We start from the raw sequence: 20963 nt of genomic DNA on the forward strand, positions 1-20963 counted from the left end.
TAAAGAGAAAAGGGTCTCGTATTTTCGGCGGGAACTGATTATACATATGTCCCGATGACGACAGCACTGGCGGTGAATCCGGAGCCGGAGCCAATGCGTGCCGTCCTCGCCGTCGAGGCGCGGATATCACTTCATGACCAATAATTGAGATGGTTGTTCGCGACCGGTAGTGTATTGCGTTCCGAGTTTTAAGAGAAACGTTAATAATAAGACGAGACTAAATTCCATCGCAGGCCCATCGCATTAGCACTACTCATGGCGCATCAAATGCTCTCGTCGGCCAGCAAACTGGAAAGACTGATTCTCAGACCCACTCAGAAAGGTTATTTCGACACGCTTCAGGTACAGTCATAACCTATTATCTTCTAATCTATTCGTGATATAACGCGCTGTAATTGCGCTTGCGGAGTGTTGCGCGTTTTTACGAAAATGACATGTCAAATGTCATCATCACGGTGCTCGATCGTAGGTGCGATCATTTTACGCAAATTCCAAATATTCGCGTGTTTTAGCGTATTTACGTTCTAAATATATCCTTTCTAAACGAGAGGCACTCAGGTGTTTGTTGTCATTTCTTGCACCTTTCTGCGTAATCGCGATTTGTTAATTTAACGTACAGTTTACATCAGCTGTGCTATAGTTATTAGCAATTTTCGTGAGGGGACTATGTATCTGCAATTTTAAGAATGGTGAAGATAATAAATCTTATCATTTTTTAAATACTTTTGGCACTAGAATAATAATATTAAGCTAATTGTAAGATATATTTTTTCAGTTGAGGCAACATTTAACCCTGCTTAAAAATGGTACAACATTATCCATGATTGAGGAGTTACAACAAAAATGGAGATTATTTTGTAAAGAGCCACCTAAAGGATTCGAAAAGTTCTTTAAACCAGGTTCCTGATATTTTTATACTTATTTTTCAACTCTTATTCTATTTTGTAATAAATTTGTATAGTTTTTAATAACTGATATAATAATATGATATTGTGTAAATAGGTGGAGCTAAAAGTGCTGAAAAAAGTGCTGAAAATGTTGCTAAAAAGGCGGAAGAAGCAACGAGCAAGAAAACTACACAGAAACCTTCTTCATCTACCTCTAGTTCATCATCCAGTTCCAAAGATCAAGGTTTCCAATGGGCATTTAAAGTTTTCAGTGACAGTTCACGAGGAGGTAAATCGTTTGAAGGTGGTGACAAGGATAGGACATTCATGATTTTGGGTACACTTGGCGTAACTGGTCTGCTTGCATATATATTATCTCATGATTACAATCAGAAGGAGATCACATGGAGAGAATTTACATACAAGTGAGTAAATTATATTCCTATGCAATTCTTAATATATGTTCCGCTGAAGTAGCAAGTATATATTGATTATAAAAGTAAAAAGTAGTCAATACTTACAATTACACTAATTATACATCTTTCCTTCTTTTAGTTATTTAAGCAAAGGTCTTGTTAACAAATTAGAAGTAGTAAATAAAAAATGGGTGCGTGTAAGACTTCTACCTGGACATACTGTTGATGGTTCTGTAAGTTTTTCTTTACAAGGTCAGTGATAGATTTCACTTATTTGTTAATGGTATATCAAAGTTTGATATATGTTTTATAGGATACATTGTGGTTTAATATTGGAAGTACTGATACTTTCGAAAGGAATCTAGAAAATGCACAAATAGAATTAAACATGGGACCTGAGAATTATATTCCTGTGGTTTATAAAAATGAAATAGAAACTGTAAATATAATATCATATTTGCCGCAAATTCTTATGTTGGGTAAATTAATTATTATTTTTGTTAACTGTTATAACAGCAGTGATCTTTATATTTGTGTATTATAAATGTCAAGAAAATATATTTTAGGGCTGCTCATTTATTTCATGCGAAGATCTGCGGAAGCAATGATTGGTAAAGGAGGTAAAAGAGGTGGGCTTTTTGGTACTGTAATGGAATCGACTGCAAAACTAATAAATTCGAAAGATATTGGTGTACGATTTAAGTGAGTAATAAATATATTTTGTCATCATATAAGTAATTTAATATTTCTTGTAATTTAATCTCTCTTCATTGATGTAAATCTCATTTATATTACACATTAGAGATGTTGCTGGATGTGAAGAAGCTAAGATCGAAATTATGGAATTTGTAAATTTCTTGAAGAACCCACAGCAATATATAGATCTTGGGGCTAAGATTCCAAAGGGTGCTATGTTAACAGGTAATATTAGCAATTTAAATAAAATACAATTTTGTAATATGGTAGAATATACTTTTCATATTTAAAGTATATCATTAATCGAATTTAAAATGCCATAAGTGAACATGTGCCATTTTTCTCATAGGGCCGCCTGGTACTGGTAAAACTTTGTTAGCCAAAGCTACGGCTGGTGAAGCGAACGTACCTTTCATTACAGTATCCGGTTCGGAATTCTTGGAAATGTTTGTGGGTGTCGGTCCATCTAGAGTACGCGATATGTTCTCTATGGCACGAAAGCATGCACCGTGTATATTATTTATTGATGAGATTGATGCGGTTGGACGAAAGAGAGGAGGTCGGAATTTTGCGGGACATTCTGAACAAGAAAACACATTGAACCAGCTCTTGGTAGAAATGGATGGTACGTTCTACTTTCAACTAAGAAGACCAAACATTGAAACCATTGAGAATAATTTTTAACATTCACTATCTTCTTTAAGGATTTAATACGACAACTAATGTGGTGGTATTAGCGGCCACTAATAGGGTAGATATTTTAGATAAAGCATTACTTAGACCTGGAAGATTCGATAGACAAATATTTGTATCTGCGCCGGACATTAAAGGACGGGCGTCCATTTTCAAAGTGCATTTAACTCCTTTGAAAACTTTATTAGACAAAGATCAGCTAGCGAGAAAGATGGCTTCTTTGACTCCTGGGTTTACAGGTACTCTCGATAGTATTGAATATTTTTATGAAAAATATATAAGAGTATAAATATTAACAAAATTTGACATCCAGAAACTAGATGAAATCGTCAGGACATCATATATAGATTTTTTTCAGGAGCTGATATTGCGAATGTTTGCAATGAAGCAGCTCTGATCGCGGCAAGAGATTTGAACGATAATATCCAACTTAAAAACTTCGAACAAGCTATCGAAAGGGTAGTAGCTGGCATGGAAAAGAAGACCAATGTATTGCAACCTGAAGAGAAGAAGACAGTCGCGTACCATGAGGCCGGTCATGCGGTAGCCGGCTGGTTCTTAGAGTATGCAGATCCACTTTTGAAGGTACTGTATCTTATTTATTTTTCGCAATAATACAATTTCTTCGCTATGGTCAGACTTTTGTTATCTTCTTCAGGTATCCATTATTCCGCGTGGTAAAGGATTGGGATATGCTCAATATTTGCCACGTGAGCAGTATCTCTATACGAAGGAACAGTTATTCGATCGAATGTGCATGACGCTCGGTGGACGAGTATCGGAAGAAATCTTTTTCGGCCGTATAACAACAGGCGCTCAGGATGATTTACAGAAGGTATTATTATGATAAGTGTAAAAATATTTTGACGATGAAGACATATTGTATCTTTTTTTTACTGAATTGATTAATATCTCGGATTTGTTTTAAAGATTACAGAAATTGCGTATGCACAAATTACGCAATACGGTATGAACGAGAAGGTTGGGAATGTCAGCTTTCAAATGCCGAAGCCAGGAGACATGGCCTTAGACAAACCATATTCCGAATATACTGCGCAACTCATCGACAATGAAGTTCGAGAGTTGATCGATAGGGCGCATAAGCGAACGCGAGCCCTTCTGAATGAGCATAAAGAGAATGTAATCAAGGTAAATTTTATATCGCTATTCTCGCCTAAATGATTGAATGATTTAACGCACATGTCAAGCTATAAATCGAAAAAATTTGACATGATTTCAGGTTGCCGAAAGATTGTTGAAACAAGAGATTTTAAGCAGGGACGATATGATCGAATTGCTTGGTGCTCGACCTTTCCGCGAGAAATCTACTTATGAAGAATTCGTTGAAGGCACTGGCTCTTTTGAAGAGGATACTACGTTACCAGAAGGTTTGAAGGAATGGAACAAACCTAAGGAAGAACCCTATGAGGATGGTGACAAAAAGGATAAAGCGGCAGAAACTAGCGAATCACAAGCACAGCCTTCTAAAACAGCCTCCACCAGTAATAAACAGCCGCAACAACGACTATAACTTGTAACATTTTAGTCTCGCAACTGCTTTGTATAATAGTTCGAAATACACAATCATAACAAGTATATAAGTTTACGGGTGTTCAACAGTATATTCAGCTGCATCAGCTGTTGTAACCGCTATATACGATGAAATCGTCAGTTTAACATGACGTTTTTATGATGTGTTTTCTTGTAATTAAAACTAAATTACATTCTATAAGTTCTTTCTCATAAATCCGGTTTCACCTTCATATCAGCTGATAATAGTATTGCGAAATACCACAAACTTGCGAAACTCTTAGAAACTTTAAGATCTCTATGTTATGTGTAATAAAACTACAGAGATATTTCGTTAATTTTGGATAATGATTAAAAATACAATTTCTTGTTTGATATAATTTTGTGTCATCACCCTTCACGTTTTTTTGTAGAACAAAAATGAAAGGTTTTTGAAAAACGATTTTCATACATAGATAGATGTTTGTAATAGAATGTTTGCTTGGTATACTTAATTTAAAAAAAAAAGCGGTTTTATTTTACATATTTATCAATTTTTAATGTTTTCCTGAGAAAATAACATACATCTCTTTGAAGAATAAACTCGAAGATTATAGGTATGCAAAATCGAATAAATCATTCAATGTGCAATCCATATTTAAGGTTTAGTTTATTGATAAGAAACATATCAGTAACACAATCGGCTTCTGCATTACATTACTGGGTACGAATTAATTACGTCTGACGTGTGTCGCTTATTGCACATGGCTGTAAATATATATATATGTAAAATTGCTTTCGTCGAGACGCCGCGACGACGCGGAACGTCACCGCGGCTTGTGCTACGTAAAATTTGTAAAAGTGTATCCGCCGCTATTTTTTATTCGTGATTCACACTCATACGTTGGTCGAGCTCATATGTTTGTTGTCATCTGTAAAACGTTATATTCTACACATCTCGGGCGAGTGCTTCTTCGAGTCTTGTCAATTACGCTCGATTTAGCACCTGACACGCAGAATCCGATCTGACCTGACTTAGCGATTTAAGAATTTTAATGAAAAAAATTGTCACAAAACAACATAAAATCTGGAATATTTTAAAAATATGTCAGGATTATGTGAAAGAATAGAATGTTTTTTTTTTTTTTTTAATATTGTTATCTGAGATAAGATCGTGCGCCATTATTCTCTTAGAGATCTTAGCATCATGCTATAATCGATCTTGTCCTCGTGCCAGGTACTGAATCTGCGGAGATGTTAAGCACAGTATCTCTTTATCCTCTTGAAAAAGGATAATCGTTCCATAACAAGTGTAGGTATACAGATGCAACGACATGACGTTATAAATGACTAATAAAGTCTGGTTTGACATTAAAAAGTACGCGCAATGTGTACATATTTCTAGTTGAAGTTTGGTGTTACATTGTTCCAAAGTTGGCATATTTCACCTTTATCACCGTTCGTACATGCAAGTTCTTATAATGATAGTCCGCAGAATTTCGTGTGAGAAAAAATTATATAGTATAATGAATCAATTTTGATATTACAATGATATTTCAGATGATTCCATACGTTTCCGCGTATTTTATCAACAAAAAAAAAACAGATTTCTAAAACGGCTGATGTCATTTCTCCTGCGGCGCTTATTTATTTCAATGGACTGCAGACAATGTTTCTTATTGCGATGTGTCTTATATATTTAATGACGTCGAAGAAGTTGATACCCATGTGTGATGAAAAGTAAGCCTCCCGATATAAGTATCGAGTCTTTTGCTAATAAACTGCGCGTTTGTGTGTATATTTTCTAAAAATTCTATATAAAGTTGCTCCGGGATGTGTTGAAAGAAGTGAATTTTTCTACCAATTCACTTTTTATTTACGCTACAAATTTATACGGTTACAAGTTCCCGATAGCAATAAATTTCTTGCATTCCTTTCATTCCTCGTTAAAAACTTGATATTCTGACAGATCAGAGTAAACCTTCTGTCAACGCGATCTCATTTTTGTAAAACGCAATTTTTCATCTTTCCGTGATAATATTGTCAAAAATGAAAAATCGTCTCAGATATTATATACTGTAGTAGCCAACAATTGTGTCGAACGGTTTTTTTGAATAGTTGTAAGAAATTACGAAAAAAGATATATAATTTATTCATTTCGTTTTCAGTCTCATCTCCTTTAAGTGAGGATTTTCATTATATATGGTGTATTAGCAATACGTAAGAATAAGCGAATGTCAAATTATTGACCGTAAGCGATACAAGCTCTGCATTGCGATACGGATTATATTTGGATGTGAATTAGTTTTCTTTCTTCTTCTTTTCGCAAATCTTTTTCTTTCGGCATGCATAAATTTGGCACCTGTATAAGACAGCTCCTATCTTCTCACAATGAAGCATTGCATCACGGAATTTAAAGGCGATGTATCTATTTTTTTTTTTTCGATATAATCGAACGAGTACAATTATTCAAAACTTATTCCGTTATTAAAAGACGCAAACAATCTTCTCGAAACAGGATCAGTTGACTGTTCGTTCTTTCATTTTTTTTTTCATTTATTCAAGAAAAGTTTGTCTTTTGCTGATACGAAAGAAAAAGATCCTTGCAGATTTCTGATCAGAGTTAATATATATTGCGGTTTTCTACCTCTGCCCATTCGCTTTCAAACTACCAATTTTTTTCTTTTTTTTTTTTTTTTTTTTTCCTAAACTTTTGATCCCAAGACAGTTTTACTCTGAAATGGCAATCTTTCCAGCGTTTCTACAAAACTATACGATTTATATCGAGTAAATATTTATAGATTTCGAAAGTATCGTTAACTTAGCACTAATTCGCTCGCTAATCAAGTATATCGTACAATCACTAAATTATTGCTTTGTCGTACCTTGTATCACACTAATCTAAACCCTATGTTTCCTTATATGCATTTTTTTTCTCTCTATTTTTTTCCCTTTCCGCCTTTTTCTTGAAAAGCCAGGTTTTAGCGGTGATCATGCCTGCTTCTCCGCAAGTTCGTGTACATGTGTATGTAAGGATGTGTGCGCGAAACGCGCGACTTCATAAATGTATCTTAACACATTGACTATCGTGATACATTTTTTCGCTCCGCTCTTCGTTAGAATCAATTACAATAATTCCGGAAATATATTAATTGACGGAATCATACTTGTATTTTTTTTTTCGTTTTATTTCGTTCATGGAATTATTCAGAAATCTTGAACGAAGAAAAACGTAGAAACAATTTTCATAGGAAACAAATTAGCGCTTTACAGCTAAATCAAAAAAGTTGAAGATTTTGACATATTTGTTATCGAGAATGTCGCATAAGAGGTGCATTACTTTATTTCTCTCGTCGAAATTCAACAAGCATAATATTAATCTAATCTAGCCGGATGTATAAAATAATCGTCATCAGATTGAAAACGAATAAAAATTCTCGGATTTTAGTGTAATTCCGTCGATTAACATGTACATGTATATAGATCTATATATATAATATTATATATTTATATATTATAAATATATAATTATATATATAATATTATATTGTACATTATATATATATATATATATTTAATAGATGCCTTTCTCCCCCTCGTCCCTCTGTGTTTCTAAGTATAATTTTTATATTACGTGTACAATGCTTGTCACATTTTCGTTGTTCTCTTTTTACGTTCGATAAATTAACATTCAGTTAGTTGAGTGAGTTATTCTCCTTATCGCTTATATTGACGATTCTTATCACCTCGAAGACGATATATGTATGTATACTACGACGACTGTTAAACTCGCCCCGCGTACGCACACGCGTGGCAGAATAGAAATGGTTTAGTAACTTGGTCCTCTTTAATTGGGAGTTTTTATATTAATGTTTGACCGTGTTCGCTTCCTTTTTTCATTCGTACATTATTGTTGCTTGCATGTTATTTTTTTACCACATGCTCCTCTCTTTACATTCGGCTTGATATATATATAAATCGCCTTATCATAAAAAAGTTTTAACTATAAAGGATTAGATCGATACAAATGCGACACGAATAATTGCTCTCTTTTACTATGATATATGGTGAGATCGAAAAAAAAATGTATTCATGTATATAATTGCGAATATCAATCCTTATCTGGGCAACGTCGACTTATCAAATTCACAAAAACTCATATTCTCTCTCTAAAACAATTTTCCAGCTTTATAAGATTCTATATTATTTTCAATCATTCGAAAACAAATATGTTTATGAAGAGACATGTGAAATATTTTATATAGATATATAAAATTAACAAAATATATTTTTATTTTATACAATATTTTAAATATTAAATTTTTATATGTATAAATGTCTTCTTTACTTTAGATTGCTCGGATAAGGATTAAATCCATCTCTCTCTTTTCCTTTTTCTCTCTGTTCTCTCTGACGTCTTCATATTGTTTGTCTTATAAAACGAAAAAGTTCCAAGACGAATGCGCCCAATTTGCGAGGCTACTGTTGTTTCATTCAAACCCGATACGCACAATACGGACGAAGAACTTTGCCCAGACGTGAGAAACGTATGAGGCATGATCGTCCTGGAGCCTGGCTTAAATCATCTGGTGCATTTCTTTCTTCCTTTTTTTTTTAATAGTAATAGCTGTACTCATATCTATCTCGCGCTTACGAGTATCAGTTCTGTGACTTTTGCAATCTAATCTTCTCGACAATTCGCTTTCTATTACAATAGGAATGTTCTTTTCTTGCTTCTAATTCTCTCGTTGAATATTTCGCGTCGATAAATATCGATTTCGTGGCAAGATTTCATGAAAGCCGTCTCGTCTGCGTGTTATAACTTCATTGAATTGGCAAACAGCAAAGATCAATCAAATAATGCGAATAAATAAATATTTCTATTAATAAAATTTTTTTGTAAAAATTATTTTTATATTGTAATAGAAAAGTAATGAAAATTCTTAATATTTTTGTCAGCGTTTAATTATCTCGCAGATTTTATTGACAAATTTTAAATTAAAAAAATTATTTTGTCACCAGCAGAAATGTGTGTATATGGTACACACATGAAATCGTGCCACAAAACATTGTTTTATTTCTTGTCTCCTCTCCTTGCTTGCGATACTAAAGCTACTTGTAAACTGTGCCACGATGTTCGCGTATCCTCGATGGAACTCACTTGGGACTCAACTTGATACGGTCTCGCGGATCATCCTCCCTCACGTTACATCTTTTTCCTATTATTGACTACCGTTACGAGTTACTCTATTAATTATAGATTCGATTGACTGTCGAGTATTGTAATACGGTACAAGAGAGAGTATTTATAATCTCAAATGTTATGAACAAAATTGAGTGGCCGAGTTGCAGAATTACGTGCATTTCGTAAGACTACTGAAGACTACTTTCTTGCGAGTCGAGATACGAAATATAAGAAAATGCGAGCAACGTCGACGAATGCGTCTTGCAGAAAATAGATGAATTCAAAATTGGCTTAAAAGAAATTTCAATTTCTGTGAAACCTTTTATCATTATTTCATCATCGTATGCAGGAAAAAGATCCAAACCGCAATAGATACATTGATAGTATCGATATATCGATAGACATATTAAGAACGGATAATTGCCTATGTTTCCAGGTCAATTATTTTATGCTTTTATCACATCCGCGTATAATTTCGTTGCTTCTTTCAATTATTATTGCATTAGTACTGTTGTGAAAATTTTATTCCACGTATATATTTCTCATATCTTATTTTTACATTTCAGTGCATCTCGACGTTACCCGCCCATCGCGTTCTCGAGAGGAAGGGAAAATGAATCGTAGGGATAGATCTCCGAAAAAACGACGATTTCTTCCCTCCCGTTTATCGCTGCATTTCTATGCCGAAAAGAACGATCTACTCACTTGGTGTTGATACTTTTGTACTAACTAAAATCACTAAATCTCTTTTTCTCTCGCTCACTGGGCGCTAATCTCGTTAACGATAAGCACGCCGTTCCGTGAACCACTGTACGTTTAATTAATTAAGTTCGATCAATCCCTCTATCTTACAATCACTCGTAAAATTTGTCGTACCAAAATATGTCTAAGTTATATTAAAAATGCTTTAGGGACGTGCGCATGGATACGGGGGAGAAAAAATGTAAGGGTTTAAAATATACGATGGGAGAAAATTAGCGTCACTTTTCCTTCTCGCTTATACATGCGACCGCCTTAGGCAACTAAGATAAAAGGGATGTAATTCAAGCGCAACTTGTTGACTAGATCGTAAGTACTTTTTTTCCTCTCCTTATAATTCCTTCTTCTCCTGCTCCTCCTTTCATCTTTTTGTCATATTTTTTGTATGACGTTGCGGATTGTATCGTTTACAAAACGCATTTATATGCGATTCACTCTTTTCATTCTTCTTGCTCGAAGTGCAAAAATATCTCTCAAATAATATATCTCTTTGTCAGTATATTCAAGTATATCGTACCTATAAACACGATTTTTTATTATATTGCTAAAATATAGGAATCGCGTAAAAGTAATCATATGACTAGATACAAATCTCGAGATTTTATAAGTTAAAGTAAACAAATTGAGCAACAATTCTTATTAATACTAAGAATATAAAATGTTAATCGATTTCTTAAATCGATTTCTAACTATATAAATAATATGTATATAATAACAAGATATATAATAAATATAAATTGATAATATTGTACATCAAAGACTTTGTCCGTAGGAACTCTGATAATAATGCAAACGTGCGATGAGAAAAGAATATTTCTTAAAAAAGTAATCTCATTCTTCACATCAAGTATTAAAAATTTAAAACAGAAGATATGTATTTTCAATTTAAAACGGAATATCTAAATAATATCACCGATATCGAAGAGAAATCCGCGAAATTCAGGATATATTTCTTTCGCAGATAAAAAAAACAAAAAATATCGATAAACTTGAACGAAACGTTACAATTGTTCGCGCTTTTAACAACCGAGGAAATGATGTGTTCCATAATTCAGGGTAGCAGTACGACCGACCCTTTTGCCACCGAATGGTCATTTCTGCATTCAACAGGTGGTCCAGTTTACGTGAAATGTTGATGAAAACTTTCCACGAGTACTTGCGCGTGCGTTACGTTAAGGATACCGGCAAAAACCCTGCAAGAGTGCATCATTAAATGCGCAAACGACCTTACATTATCTGCCCTCAGATGCCTCAGTTGTTATACTCGAAATACTTTTATAAAAAAATAAAATAATATAAAATAACTTATAACGATAATTAAATTTGCGACAGCTTCAGTACGTTATCAAATTCTAATTCTATTTGCACGTTTTGAGATCATCTTTTTAATAAATAAGATTAATAGAGAGATATTTTTTTCGTTGGAGAAAATTAAAAGTTTTCTCTCAGAGAAAAAAAAAAAAAACTATCAGTGTGAATCTTTATCATCGAGCAAAGATGAATGAAAAAAGTGCTTCTTTAAACTAACATTAAAAACTTATTGCACTATTTTTCGCGATCGACTTTATCGCTGCTCATTCCGAGAGAGCATTTCGATTCGTTCTTGCAAATTTTTTCATTTTTACGAAATGAAATGTATTCTGCGATGCTATCATATCGATCTTTGATGCGAGAGGATGCCTAAACATATTGAAATATTTATATCGCTTTATGTCGAGACATCCTTTCACGTCAGACTAAAAATAACTGGCGAATCAAAATACAGATCTTCTCGCTGATGGAAAAGAAGTTTCTCTATGCATCGAAGAGAGATCTCAATGGCGAATTTTTTTTTTTCTTTTGGTTATGCAAATACTTCATTCAGAGAACAGGCAATTGGAGAAATCAAGCACAGAGGTTTCGAACGAAATTAAAATTTATTATAGGCGAAACTTCATCGGAAAATATATAGTCGGCAACGATTGAAAAATTAATGGCCGATTTCATGGATTTTCGTTAGCAAAAGTATTTATTTGTTGGAAATACGCGTGCGAAACTCTCATCTTGATCTTCCGGTGTCAAGGAGAAAGAGAGAATCGGGAAAACGATCCTAAAAATAGAACTAAGCGAGATACGAGAGAAACGCGGCGCGGTGAAATATTCAGAGAAACTTCTTTCCACGAGTGGAGAAGACGAGCGCGAGATCTAGAGACGCCGATATGTCAATTATCTTCTCGTCCTCGTTCCCAGTAGCAGCCGCCGAGATTTTTGTCACCCTCTCCGCCCATCCGCGACATTTAAAGCCGACAAGTAAATCGAATTACTTTGCGCTTACCCAGAGATACCCGTTGAAATTGGATGTTACCGGAGATTCGACGTCTGATCGTCGTCTGCGATGCACAAAGGAGCGAAGCTCTTCTCGACAGTGACAGCAAGTCATTAGCCCGTTCTGCAATTTTGAGTAAAATCTTATCGACTAATTGGAAGACATTTCTTTCTCTTTTCTTTCTCTCTCTCTCTCTCTCTCTCTCGTTTACCATTTCACGTATTCTCCAATTCGAAGCAATCCAATCTCTCTGGACTTAGCGGAGAGCAGAATTCTCGTTACGACAAATTCCGAGACGCTCAGATCTCGAGAATGCGTTTAATCGCGCTAATATCCTTTCAAGAGAGAGAAAAAAAAAGTAGAAAATTTCACTTAAAAAGGGAGAGAGAGAAAGAAAAAGACATTTTAATATAAATCGAAAAATAAGATTTAGGTGCATCCGAGATTTTTTACTCAGTGCATCAAATTGAGATATTTAAGACACAATGAAGAAATATTTAATCAAAAATAATTTAAATGCCAATAGTCAACAAAAAACATTATAATTTGCGATTTTTAAATCACAGATACCAGAAAATCTTGATATTAAATCTCCTTGCACAAACGCGGAGTTTTTTTTTTTTTTTAAACTCAAAGATAAAAGAAGCATTTGTTGTCGTTATCAAGCAACAGTAGATTTGACTGCTGACTCGAATTCCGTGCGAAACAATCGAAACCAATCGCATTCACATGGCAATGAGAGGCCTGCAGCGATTTCCTGTGTGTTTATGTGTATGTGTGTGTGTGTGAATATGTATGTCATCTTCCCTTTCTATCCTTTTGTTTATGAATGAATACAAAGGTGTGTATCTGTGCAGCATACTATGTATTTCTACATCGCCAGTCAACACTGGATAACGCCACTGCAATCTACGTTTACGTCGTGCATGACCGGCTGCAAATTGCGGATTGATCGGTTAGCACGAGCGCGCTATTAGGTCTAAATACGAGAACAACGGTCACGATCGATCGCGAGACTGTCGCGGCAAATTAAAGTGCCCGTAACTCACGAATGGTACGAAAGGGCAAAGTTGCTCGCGACACGCGCAAGCTAAGAATTTTCCGACAAGAAATGATAAAGAAATCCAACGTCAATTTTCAACAAACCAAAAAAGATCACGATAAAGAATTAATTCCGCGAACGCGGAGAACCTACCTGTAATCGCAATCCGTCGTTGGCATCCCGCTTACGTTTTATGATGGCGCATCGACATCGTAGCTACTATCGCTCTCGTTCTCGCGCTGACACGCCGACTCTAAGTGCTTGTTCAAGTAAGACTTGAGCGCGAACGACTTGTGACACTTGGGGCACTCATAGTTCTTGTCAGCCGAGTGTGTCTGCATGTGCGCCCGCAGATTCGAACGATCGGCGAACGCCTTGCCGCAGTGGGCGCATCCGTATGGCTTTTCACCGGTGTGACTGCGCAGATGACCCTGCAGTAACCAGGGTCGCGAGAACATCTTGCCGCATACGCCGCAGCTATGCGTGAGCTTGTGCGTGAGCACGTGCATGGCCAGGGCGGGCATGCTGACGTATGCTTTGCCGCAATGGATGCACTTCTTGGCCGATTGCGAGTCGATGCTGCGATGCGTCTGCTTGTGCCGCGACAGATTCGACGAGGTCGCGTACTGTTTGCCTGATGAATAAAGAAAAGGCGCAGATTAACTGGAGAGAATATTCACACAATGTCTATTAAATTGTATATCTCTGGGATCAATGTATCTGATATTTGTCATCTTGTCAAAAGTTGATGATTTAGTATTATAAATTTTATATAAATATATAATATAAAGTATATTCGTAATCTCTAATATATTATATCAACTTTAAAAATATTTTCAATATATTTTATTCGCGAAAAGAATGTTATACAAAATATCCTCTCTTATGTTCTCATACAAATTTGATATATAAATATATTTAAAATATATACAACTATACAAAATCAATAAATTTATATTAATAAGCATTAAAATATTTGTCTAAAATAAGTTTAAAAAAAAATGTGCATGAATGAAATAGAAACTATATAAAATCAATTAATTTTAAAGAGAAATCAAATGAAAAAAGATATCAATCAGCCAAATATATTGTGGGCTTAATTTAATTTAGACTCATTTTATATGTGCATTCTACTCACCACACTCGCAACACACGTAACGACCGGTCTTGGAGGTCTCGGGTGTCTCGATCGGTTCGGTTTCCTGATTCTTTTGCACAGGAGGCGCCTTTTTGTTCTTTGACCTGCCGTCCGAGACGAGCAACGTGTCGTACGTATAACTGGCCGGCTTCACCCCCTCCGTTTGCTCGATAATGGTTTGCACCTCCTTGTCCCTCTGCGACGGCTGTGAGTTCGGATTGCTGTTCTCAATGTCGCTACTACATTCGGAAGTCGGTGGCGTCAACGGCGGCGTCGTCTCGATCTGCTGCAATGGCTGCTGCTGCGATTGTTGTTGCTGTTGTGGGGGTGGTGGTGGCGGTTGATGCTGTGACTGCTGAGCAACGATCGACGTGCATGGAATAGTGGACGTGCTGTACGTGAGTAGAATTTCCTGTACCGGCGACAAAGGTATGAAGACGCTGCCCGAGGGTGGTACGATGGTCGTGCTAGGCTCGTAGATGATGCCAGCGGCCGTGGCAGGCTGCTGCTGCTGCTGTTGCTGCTGATGATGATGATGGCTATAAATGGTCGAGCCGGCCAGGTCGATCGTATTCACCTGATAAATCGGCTGCTCGGCCGGTTGGTAGACCGTCATCTCCTGGACATCACTCGCCGGCGCCTCGATCACACTCTGAGGACCGATGGCTACGCTCGGTGGTGGCAATGGTGGCAGCGACCGCGACAGCTCGAGAAGATCGTGCGCTGCCTCCGTCTCCGCCGCGGAGCGATCCTTGAACATGGACGACACGTGGCTGGGCATCAAGGACGCCGTGGGAGCGAGTCGTATCCTGAAATCGTTGGCTGTCCTCGAATGTTCCGGAGAGTCTTCCAGATGATAAGACGTCGTTGACGATGTCGACGAGACAGCGGAAAATGATTCTCCGATGGATGTTGGATGGTACAGCATGGCGATGGATGTTGTCGCGGTTTCGGGTCTCCCGGAAGTCGTTCGCGCGACGCTCGCCGGAGGTAAGGATGGAGCGACCGTTGTCGCCGTTGTCGTTTTCTCCGCGAGAGAGACGATCGATTCTGTGGGCGATAAAGTCGTCGGTGATGTCGTCGGAGTGCATGGCGTCACGGTGATCACGGTGGTCGTCTCCATTCGCATTGTCATCGAGCAATCCGTTGCGGATATTGCATCCGTAGAGATAACGGATAACGACGACGACGTCGGCGGTGATGACGATGATGACGATGATGATAATGACGATGTTGTTGTCGTTGACGCGCTACTCGCGACCACATCGCTCCATGTGTCTTCCTTCAAGGACCTGACATCGGACACGGCGAAAGTCGGTTGCGTGTCGGGACACTCTACGGGAATCATAAAGATTAAGTTTATTAGATCAAGTGATAATTCCAGTTACCGCGCAAAACGTCTAACAGAAAAACAATATATATGTATATATATGTATGTAAGGCTGATCGATTCAAATCGGGTCGTATTATTGCGTGCCGCCTCTGTTCGCCGCGGGAGTAACATCCCTTTCTTCGCTTTCGTTTGACTTTTTAATCGAGATTTAACGACACTACAGGCTTTTAAACGGGATAAGAAGAGTATCCGATTCTCGTTACCGGCGCAGATAACAAAGAGCATCAAACCTTGACAGTCATCGATGATGACAGCAGGAAATGCAGCGATAGACGATGACGGGGGTAGAAGAGAGGAACAAAAATGTGGGTTGCATAATACGGATTGCAGTGGTGGTTGAAGGGGGGAGGGAAGGGGAGAGAAGTTGGGAGAAAGGTAGCGAGGGATTATGACGGCAAATATGTTAGAAACGAGGTCAAAGGGGGTTGGCAGCGGAGAACCAAGAAGGTCGCGCGGAGTAAGCGGATATAAAATTTCACGATAACTCTGTTATGAAAGAGCACGTAACGTTTTTTAAAAGCTACCGACTTTCTTACCACACCATCGGCAGGCCGATCCGTTTTAATATTTCTGCGTCGTTGTTTGTTTCTACACGCGGGCGAGATAAATTTCTATCGCGATCACGAGAATTCGCCAACGGATCGACGTCGCTATGAATTATTATGCGAATGTATTGTGGATGACCCTTTCTCGCGTCGTATAATACTGTTTCTCCATTCGTATCGCATATCAACTTAGTATACATGCAAAAGTTTCGCGGAAATATATCCTGGTGTCATATAGGTATTGATATTCTATTCTGTAGAGAGATATGAGATTATAAAAGTTGCATTTTTTTACGTGTACATATTATTATATTATTAGATCCTTTATATTAATTCGAAGCACACGAAAATGATCTTTTTCGTATCTGTATAAAAATTATTCTTTTGCAAATTGTTTTTGAGTAAAAAAAAAAAAAAAAATCAAGAAAGACAGAAAGTTTGATCTTAATTCGATAATTTTACTGCTCTAAAATCAATATACACATTTATGATTCTTAATTTTAGATATTATATATTTTGTAAAACATCTCATCGTGATTAATTCCTTTAATTACTCTACCTTCGAATCATTCAGCAAAATTTCAATAAAGGACACGCCGCACTTTGAACGTTTCCGCAAACGATTTCAGGTAATTCCGAAACGTCTCTTCCGTGACGACAGTGTGCTATAACACGCGCAGTGCCATTACGATGATTCCGAGTGTCGCCTTTGTAAGTGCATTTACTGTCTCGGCAAGTTTCGCATGCCATTTTCGCACGAAGAGAGTTCACGGATGCGCCGTACAAGTAGTAATACGCCACGGGGAATTCCACGGACAATTAAGGTCGTTTCGTTGCGACCAGGCAACGCGCATTGTCGGGAATTACGCGGTGCGCGCAGCGGCTTGTGCCATTATCGCTTGATAATTCGATACAAACGGGCCGGCGCGTTTATATGCGTCCAAGTGAATTTCACAAAGTACCGCTAAAGTGCTAAAACAATTGCGAGAGAAAGGACGAAAAAAAAAAAAAAAAAAATTACTATCGCCTTTTTTAAATATCTTCAAAATAGAGAGAGAAATTATTTTAGTATGTAGGAAATATATAATGTAATACATTTAAAATACAATATATATATATTTATAATTATAGTATAATATAAATATATATTAATAAATATATTAATATGTACGCCGCGGAGTTGCAAGAGGAGTTTTTTGTAGTTTTAAACAACATCTTTTTTCTATTATTCATACACATTATAATACATCACGTTTCTCGTCAAGTTTAAAACGAGAATTAATTAAAATTGACATAGTCAATCGCGGCGAAAAAAAAAAAATTAATAAAAATAAAAAATTTCTTGCAAAAAAAAAAAAAAAATGATCGCAAAGACAATCGATTACAGTTTTCGAAAGAAATAGAGTGAAACGTACCTTGTGCAATAGGGGGTGCAACGTGCCCCTCAGTGGGCGAGACGAGCAGCTGCATGGTGGTTGGCGATGGCGTGCTCCTTCCGCGACCCCAGCTCTCAAATCCTCTGGCAACGCTGCTTATGTACTTGTTGCACAGGGCCTTCTTTACCATGTAACAACGCGGCATCTTGGCCTCCGATCGTCGTTCACTTCTTACCGGGATTAATATTGCGGTGTATCGTTCTAAGATCACCAAACAACCCTCTCTCTCGAGTATCTTTTCCCCTCGTAGTTTTTCTTCGTACCGCGAAAGCGAGTACTTTATTGCGAATATATATATATATACGTTCCCGTGATGATTTGCGAAGTATCAATCGCAAAGTATATCGATCGTCAAAGTATCGCGTTTCTCCCCTCGCAGCAGGTTGCCTCCTTACGTCGGCGCGCGATATTTCGTTCGATGCGCCCCTCGTCAATCGTCCTTGCGGAAACGCTGGATTTTCTCTTCCACCGGACGTTGATCGATGCCCCCTCAATCGATGCTCCAACTGTCCGTCCCATACGCGCGCTTCCTCTCGAATCTCCCGAGACGCGACATGATCGTCTCGGCGACAGATCGGATTGTAACTTTTACACGGAATTCCTGTAGCAAGGAGGAGCGAGAGAACGACGTTGTTCCCTTAGGGAAAATAAAATAGTTCAGCTTGATAGATAATTCGCTCGGCGATATATCGCTATTTAATTCTAAACGTCGTTGCACGATTATTCTCAATAAGACTCCTGTGTAAACGTATATATACATATATATATAATGATGAATGTGTGTGCGAGCATACGTACGATCACCGCTATCTTCATACGCGTGTATATGCATTCATATTAAAATATCTCTCAAGTGAAGCAAAGCTGGGAGGAGCTCTCGATCGAGACCGCGCGAACGGGGAGGTGAAACTTATATACGCGATGTGTGTGTGTGTGTGTGTGTTTCTACCCGCGGTCTCTCAGGTCGATTGGGGGTGCGAGATTATATAAGTGATTTGGTGGCGAGAAGCGTGTGCGCGGCTTGCCTTTGCTTTGTTCCTCGAGATTACCTTGTTTGTAGTATTGCTTTCGTTGTATATATTCACGGGTGGACGATTTACATTCTCTACGCCGGTCTCATGCCTGCCTCTGCGTGTCTCGTCGTTCGCGTATGTCGGGTTTATCTGCGCGTTCCATCCATATCTGGTTTCTCTCTCTCTCTCTCTTTCTCCTATGCTTCACCACCGCGACTTCGTTATCCCACGTTTCCTCCGGCAGTGCATGCGTCGCCGGAAACGGTCGTGCGCCGCCGAGGTTTCCGTCGCTCTAGGGGAATCAAACGTTTCACTCGCCTGGTTGCTCCAGGTGATATCTCGTCTCGCCGATTCCCGATGACGTCGCTGCCCTGGGAGGCGCGTGTTTCGACGATAACATTCTCATCGTGACAATCTAGATGCCCTTGCGACGACGAACGTTGAATGTTTCTCTGTAAATTGATTAAGAACGACGTATGAATTTTAAGTGACGGGAATACTTCGAATTGACTTTCGAAATTGTGATGCGGCTAAAAAGGCGATTCTTCGTTTACTTTGTTGATAAAGTCGTGCTTTTTTCGCTTTCTTCGACGAAATTTCAAGACGAATTTTCTTCAGCCAACAATTTGCTGTTGCTCCCTTTTTTAGTTTGATAAACGTAACGACCTCTATTCGATTCGTGAATAATTCTCTATAAGGAGTTGGTCCTCTGAATTACTCTGCGCTCGCAGTTTCCTTTGAATCGCAGGAAACGGATATTCTATGCTGAGGATGAAAGAAGAGTTTTTCTTCCAATGCCGTTCGTCTTCCTCAATGCGTCTTCGCTTGACTCATACAGAGAGCGAAAATTTTGCTCATAGAACGAATGCCATTCTTCTTACAAAAAAGATACGATCCGATATAGTTTGCGTTTGAAGAAACACTGTATTAAAAAGCGACGATCAAGAGTTGTAGAAACTTGTACAGGGAGAGGAAACACCGTGTACAATTAATCGTCGTTAAAATCTTCTTCACTCTTTTATTTCTTCTCTCGCTTAAAATCCGCGTCGCAAAAATGTTATCCCTTTGAGTTTCGATCCTTTCTCGTCTACCTGTACGTCCGCCGTTTGCGGGGTCGGTGGTCGGAGCGCGGTGCTCCAATATGCGGGTGCAGTCCCGACACGATCCTCGACGACCGTCGCGCTTCCTCCTCCTTCTCCTCCTTTTTCGAAAACAAGTCTCCTCACCTTCGACTCCGGAGATGGGCGGGTGTGCCTTCGCAGGGACGAGCAACAAGTTGGACAACAGGTCCGCGATGTTGTGTATCCGTGTGCGCCGGTGTGTGCGAGCGCTGCTGCCGCCGCCGCCTTACGTGTGTGGTCGATAGCTCCCTCTAGCCCTCTCACCGCGACCCCGGAAATCCCGCGCGCACCCCCTCACGACCCCCACACTCCACCTCCCCCTCGTGTCGCGCGCGCTCTCGCACCCTTCGGCCTTGCACACACGCAGTTGGAGGTGACTTGGCTGACGTAGCGCTACGAGGGTCGACGTTGCTGGTGTGTGGTCACTCTTCCCTCTCACTTTGCACGTCCGTGGCAGCCTGGTGTCTCGCCAACGTCCTCTGACGTTTCCTCGTCGACAGCCGAGGGCCTGGTGTCTCGATGAACGTTCTCGTAACGTGGTGTCGACGACGCGATCCACGCGGATTACCGATGGGTCTCGTTCGCTCGGCGGACGGATATACACGAGGCGTAACCACGACAACGAGCACCGCGACGACGGCGACGACGGCGGCGGCGGCGGCGGTGACGTGGAACGAGGGCCAACGACGGGTCGAACAAGGACGACGACGACGACGATAACGACGACGATGAAGACGAAGACAACGATAACGACGAGAAGGACGACGATGACAACGATGATGACGACGACAACGACAGCGGACACGACGAACACCGACCGAGCTT

General features: G+C 38.7%; 2 protein-coding genes across 3 annotated transcripts; one reads left to right on the forward strand and one right to left on the reverse strand.

Moving 5' to 3' along the window:
• Positions 1-92: 92 nt before the first annotated feature.
• LOC126849156 (AFG3-like protein 2) lies at positions 93-4298 on the forward strand. Its single transcript, XM_050590750.1, has 13 exons — positions 93-342; positions 776-899; positions 1003-1312; positions 1443-1536; positions 1617-1782; positions 1870-2005; positions 2106-2224; positions 2349-2624; positions 2704-2931; positions 3051-3277; positions 3351-3527; positions 3623-3841; positions 3933-4298. The coding sequence occupies exons 1-13, from the start codon at positions 256-258 to the stop codon at positions 4221-4223; spliced, it is 2454 nt and encodes an 817-aa protein (XP_050446707.1). The 5' UTR covers positions 93-255; the 3' UTR covers positions 4224-4298.
• Positions 4299-4852: 554 nt separating this feature from the next.
• LOC126849168 (uncharacterized) lies at positions 4853-20385 on the reverse strand. 2 transcript variants are annotated; one of them, XM_050590776.1, is made up of 5 exons: positions 19054-20385; positions 17984-18605; positions 14631-15965; positions 13646-14126; positions 4853-12573 (listed from the first exon to the last, which is right to left on the reverse strand). In XM_050590776.1, the coding sequence occupies exons 2-4, from the start codon at positions 18147-18149 to the stop codon at positions 13684-13686; spliced, it is 1944 nt and encodes a 647-aa protein (XP_050446733.1). In that variant the 5' UTR covers positions 18150-18605; positions 19054-20385; the 3' UTR covers positions 4853-12573; positions 13646-13683. The 2 variants fall into 2 exon arrangements, with proteins under 2 accessions (XP_050446733.1, XP_050446732.1); XM_050590775.1 differs by having other exon boundaries at positions 17984-18641.
• Between the last annotated feature and the right edge of the window lie 578 nt (positions 20386-20963).

This window comes from Cataglyphis hispanica, chromosome 4, assembly GCF_021464435.1.
Source record: "Cataglyphis hispanica isolate Lineage 1 chromosome 4, ULB_Chis1_1.0, whole genome shotgun sequence".
Taxonomy (NCBI): Eukaryota; Metazoa; Arthropoda; class Insecta; order Hymenoptera; family Formicidae; genus Cataglyphis; species Cataglyphis hispanica.